Source organism: Dreissena polymorpha, chromosome 14 (genome assembly GCF_020536995.1).
Source record: "Dreissena polymorpha isolate Duluth1 chromosome 14, UMN_Dpol_1.0, whole genome shotgun sequence".
Taxonomy (NCBI): Eukaryota; Metazoa; Mollusca; class Bivalvia; order Myida; family Dreissenidae; genus Dreissena; species Dreissena polymorpha.
This window is the reverse complement of record NC_068368.1, coordinates 50,086,743-50,092,934: the sequence shown is the minus strand read 5'-3', so window position 1 is coordinate 50,092,934 and position 6,192 is coordinate 50,086,743. Positions and strand designations below refer to the sequence as shown.

At 35.5% G+C, this 6,192-nt stretch overlaps 1 protein-coding gene across 1 annotated transcript in view; it reads left to right on the top strand.

Moving 5' to 3' along the window:
• Positions 1-5,082: 5,082 nt before the first annotated feature.
• The window catches only part of LOC127857631 (WD repeat-containing protein 48-like), a 60,642-nt gene continuing 59,532 nt past the window's right edge, over positions 5,083-6,192 (top strand). Inside the window, exon 1 of the mRNA XM_052394179.1 lies at positions 5,083-5,163. Within this exon, the coding sequence (XP_052250139.1) occupies positions 5,143-5,163 (21 nt within the window). The 5' untranslated portion in view covers positions 5,083-5,142. The remainder of the gene's footprint in view (positions 5,164-6,192) is intronic.

The following is a 6,192-nucleotide window of genomic DNA, read 5'->3' as shown; positions in this document are numbered from 1 at the left end:
TACTACTGCTACGACTACTACTACTACTGCTGCTACTGCTGCTACTCCTGCTTCCTCTGCTACTGCTGTTACTCCTGCTACTGCTTCTACTGCTGCTACTGCTGCTGATGCTGCTACTACTACTGCTGCTACTGCTGCTGCTGCTACTGCTGCTGCTGCTACTGCTGCTGCTGCTACTGCTTCTACTGCAGCTACTACTACTACTACAACAACTACTAATACTGTTACTACTGCTACTTCTGCTTCTGCTGCTACTGCTGCTTCTGCTACTACTGCTGCAGCTGCTGAAGCTGCTGCTACTGCTGCTACTGCTGCTACTGCTGCTGCTGCTGCTACTGCTGCTGCTACTGATGCTGCTGCTACTGCTTCTACTGCAGCTACTACTACTACTACAACAACTACTAATACTGTTACTACTGCTACTCCTGCTTCTGCTGCTACTGCTGCTACTGCTGCAGCTGCTGCATCTGCTGCTACTGCTGCTACTGCTGCTGAAGATGCCGCTATTTTTACTTAAGCTGAAAAAGTGACTATAACACCTTGCTTGCAGATGAATAAAAAATTTCTCCCACACCGGTCGACATACGACACTTGCGCGATATTTGCTCGATATATCGCGCGAGTGTCATATCGTGCGCCGAGAGAATGTCGTACGTCGAGAGAATTTCGTGTGTCGTCCTAGTGATTTTTAGGTCGACAGGCGACATTTTCGCGATATATCATATTGAATGTCGCGCGTCGTTTCGTGCGTCGAGAGAATGTCGAGAGAATGTCGAGTATCGCACTCGAAGGTCGACACACGACATGCAAGCGACATTCAAGCGACATTATCTCGACGCTCGATACGACGCGCGACAATTTAGTCGACAGTCAAGATTTTCTGCGATATTTTCTTTTAAAACCCAGCGCGATATGCGACACGCAAATATTGATTGTCGCATGATTGTCCCGCGTCGTATCGAGCGTCGAGAGAATGTTGCTTGAATGTCGTGTGTCGACCTCAAAGGTCGACACGCGACAATCAACTTGGCCCTATCCGGATTCCGTACTTTTCGGCAGCATAACTTTTTATTGACGTTAATAAGGTTACTGAGTGCAAATGGCACAGAAATGCTAAATTTGATTTGAAGCAGTTTCACCTACTAATGTGAACTGCATGATAGATAAGGGTTACTTCATACGTCGGGTATCTTCTAACAAATTATTTTTCCTGAACGGTTGGATATAACCCTTTTTTTCTTTGCATAATAATTTCAATGTATGACATTAGCCGTACATCTATTAGGAGTATTTTTGTAAAGTCCCCTATTAGGAGTAAAGTTGTTAAGTATCCTATAGGTAGCGGAATTGTAATCCTTTCTCGGGGACGTAATTGCATATAAGGACATCAATTAGGAGCATAGTTGTAAAGTCCCCCATTAGGAGAATAGTTGTAGTTGTTAAGTCCCCCATAAGCAGCATAGTCGTAGTCACCCATTCGGGGCATATATGGAAAATCGCCCATAAGGAGCTTAGTTGTAAAGTCTTATATTGCAAGCGGAATTGAAGTCCTTTAACGGGGACGTAGCGGAGCATAATTGTATGGTCAAATTATAAAACGGACTTTGATAAGTTACACAGCGCGGGGTATCGGTATCCCAAATGTGTCATTTAACTGCGACATAATTCACACTTTTCACTGTTATGTTATAAAACAATCGCGTCCTATAACGGTAATTTTGGTAATTCTTACCATTGAAGCTGCCCCTTGCGTTGGCCAAGATCACGATTCGGCTTTTGAAATAGTATGAATTCAATGCTTCTAACTAATCTTTCTTGAAACGGACTCTCCGAGCAATGACAATACTTAATCATATTTCGTTAAGCTTTTTTCGGAATAAACAAAACTCGTTGAAAGAATGTGAATATAGAAATTCGGCTTGTCCGGAAAGTTTGCGGACATGTCGTTAATAACCTTCGCACCCGATTACTCGATCGCTGATTTGTCGATCAATGTCTGTATTCTGATAACATTGATAGGTGGCCGAATTTCTATCACAGCACGGTCATTAGGAAGCAGCCTTCTTATGAAGAGTTGCCGAATTTCACCATATTCACGTATGCAAACACATTTAAGAATAAAGTAAAGGAATGTTAGCGCCTGTATATTAATTTCTGATCTAAGTGTGTAAAGCGCATCTATAAGAACATGCTGGTTTTGGGCTAGCTATCTAAATGGTGCGACAAAATTGTAATGTTTTTAGGCCGAGACCAGCTTAATTGAACATCTGAGTTCTTTCTTTTTGTGTAACTATATTATATTGTGGTTTTTATTCCAACATTTCAGTTTCGATGACCCACCGTACTTTATTGAAGAATAAAATTGTTTATTTGAAACAGAGAATTATGCATTTGCTTGTTGCGAATTCTTGATCATGATAAAGACGTTTTGATAGTTACGAGTTCTTTTGAAATTTAAATAAAATGCAGTCCGAGTTGCCCATGCAATTTATTATTTTTAATGACAAACACTATACATGTATTTAACATCGAAAATGGATGATATGGTTTCCTGGTTTCGTTTTTAAAAAAAAGTTCTTTTGGCAGACCTTTTATGTTTTGAATTGATACTTGTTATAAGGGGATTTCCTATTATATGCAGTGATTTTTTCTGCAAGGGCACTAAGTTTAATGTATAGTACATTAGTTGAGGGCGAGATTTTTTTATAGAAGATAACACCGATGAATTCACGCCTGTTCTTAAAGAGCGTATATTACTAACTGCCTGTTATCTTTCAGGGTCGTGTTTTTCCTGTAAGCGTGGCCAGTGCACGCACAGCCACATATTAATATAAGTGTATTTTACCGTGAGTACACACAAGGAAAACGCAGTAATCTATGGCACGCACAGCCACATATTAATATAAGTGTGTTTTACCGTGAGTACACACAAGGAAAACGCAGTAATCTATGGCACGCACAGCCACATATTAATATAAGTGTATTTTACCGTGAGTACACACAAGGAAAACGCAGTAATCTATGGCACGCACAGCCACATATTAATATAAGTGTATTTTACCGTGAGTACACACAAGGAAAACGCAGTAATCTATGGCACGCACAGCCACATATTAATATAAGTGTGTTTTACCGTGAGTACACACATGGAAAACGCAGTAATACATGCACTAACTGATGGAAATGAAATAGATATTTTATTTTATTTTTTCAAACACATTTTAGCTGTTTCTATAATTTAAAAAATGCTTAATATTTATTTTCTAAATTTATATTTATTGTTCACATAATGAAAGAAATAAATTGCGCAAATCAATTTGTTGAAATTAAAAGTTGAAATTAAAGAATGTGAACTTTCTAGAATGAGAAACTCATGATAGAAACTCTTGAGAAAAGTGCTTATAACTTAATATTTACATTCTTTCAAGAATATTAAAAATGAAGACCAATTCATATTAGAATTATCTTTTAAAAGTAATACATTAATTGTATCTGCACACAATAGTCATCTTTTTGCGAACATAACACATTTTATATACAAAATGTTTAAACAAAACAAATATATCATTTCAAACCAGCTTAATTAAAGCAAAAACGTATCGCACAAATACACCAGTTTTTACTCTAACCTATTTACTGAACACAATCTTCACTGCATAATTGTGAAGTTATTTTTCTGTGTAGAAATCGTTCTTCTTGTTGCTTTCCATTACACAACACATTGCAGGAATAAAATGTTGACGCTTCAAACGCACACGCTTGCCTTAATTCTTTAAGAATGTTTTTGTGTTTGTTGTTGTTTTTCGGATCATATTTACTGGTTAGTTAAAATTATGTATAAATCATAACTAACTATGCTGTTGGAATTCGATTAAGGACTTAAGAACGTGTAAAATGTACCTATGTAAAAGAAAGGTCAACTAATATATGTGAAACACCGTTATTGTTGTCATATACATATATATATATAACTTACCCGATTTATGATATCGGTAATCATGTTCCAGTTTGCTTCACTCGACACATAAATAATACTCAATTGAAAAAACAACAACAATACAATGCAGGTAATTCCAAGAATTCAGTAAAATTGACTTCCAATCAGAATGTTTAAGTTCCAGAACATCTTCTTTTGAAATGATAAATAATACTCATCAAGCTACAAACAAAAGTTTGTGTATAACATAAAATGACCTAGGTAAAAACGCGATAATTAAAGAAAGAAAGGTTAACTATGAACCCCTTCTTGTTTGGTTTACTGTAGATATTAAGACAGAATATAAGAGATCATGATTATCTTACACACTCAAAACGATGAATTGAAAAAAGCCAAATAAAAAGCAAAGTGACACATCTTATCAAAAGAAAAATTAAGCTGAATTTTATAACCACACTGTTCATAATAACAAACAATCCAAGTGTACATGAAAGAATATAAAATCACGTGATAAATCCCCGCGGATTTTCTTATTGAAGAGGTATGAGCTGTACGGCATGATTCTCATTAATTTAAATGAATTGATTCAAGGGATAAATATTTTCATTAAAGTTGCAGTTAGACTTTATGCTAATGTCAACAATCTCCAGCAAAATTAAGAAGCACAAGCCATACTTTAAGAACTATTCTTAACTGGCACATTAATATTGGTAATCAAGTTTAAAATAAAGTATATGTGAACTATTGATGTTGAACCAGCAGCTGAAAATAACTACTGGCAAAATAATTTCAATACAATTGAAGAATTACTACCAATCGCCGAACGGAAATTTGACTGGGTCCAAGAAAAGTTCTTATATAACCCTGCCTCCATTTCACACCAAGTAATGATAGTCGATTAAAATATTACTGTCATTAAACGTTATTAAAAGTCGTTATTTTATTTTTTATTTGACTGGAGACCATATTTATTAAAACAACCACTTTCATAAAAAGAACACATTTTCATTAATTTTACAACCCGGTTATCTTCCAAATCTACCATTTATCCCCACGGGAAGCTAACAATGGAGAGTGCTTGCATTATTTATAAAGGGACATAGAGAGATTTGACCTACTGATTTCTAACCTTATACACAAGTTTTAATGACGTCAGACAAAAATACACAATCAAAATCCGAAACTGTTTCAGACATTCTGAGACCATGGCCAAAAGAAAAGTTCAGGCATGTCATATGAATATTCATGTTGTTAGAAAAGTTTCTCGTTCAAATGTTTTACTTTACAAATCACATTATTTATTTGCTTTGACATCGTTATGATCATAATCAGACTAAACCGTCTGTCCGAATCATGTAATATCCGAAAGTGCAAGATTGTGTAAACTAACAATGTTAGAATCCATTAAGCAGAACAATACATTAATCGCGATAACGAAAAAATAAAATATCTGTTTTAGAATGTTTAAGAGGACGTTTTAGCCTGGTGCAATGTATCCTGTATCAAATCTCATCTGTTTCATTACTCATGTTCACATGATATTACTACTAGTTGCAATAATCCAACTCCCAGCTATTGACCCTCCGGGTCCTGGGAGTTGCAACTGGTTGCGCGATTTACCATAGCAAAATCACCGCCTGAAATCCGGGCGGTCATTTATTGGTAAAAATAGCAACATGAACTATTTCCTGGCATGAATTAACACAAATAGATCGTCAATATATCTATAATGAGCAAATTAAGATAACTTACATAATATGGTGTGCTCGCAGAAGAAAGATTTTAAACAAAGTTTCAAACACGTCAATCGTAAATGTAAATGTCAACTTGTTTGCATATGGAACAGTTTTTATTAACCAAAAGAAAAATTAAAGGATCTAACGCGGTGTGTTTACAACAACATGTACCAATAAACGGTTTACCTATGCTTTTCTCCGAACATACAATTTATGTTTTTAAGAAAGGTTATTTTCAAATATTAAATATTTGTTTTAAATGGACAGAAATTTTATATATAATTTGTTCAAATTTTACTTAATACTTATGTTAATTGTATATGAATAGCGGTCAGATCTGCCGTAAGGGAATTATAATACAACATCTACAGCAGCAACATGTATAAGCTCTAAAGCATGCAATTGCTTTTAGCCATATACAAAATAGAAAATAACAAAAGTGTAATGCATGGATTATAAGAATTATGATTTCCCCAGGCGATTTTAGCCCAGCGGGCTAAAATGCGAGCTTGAAATTCT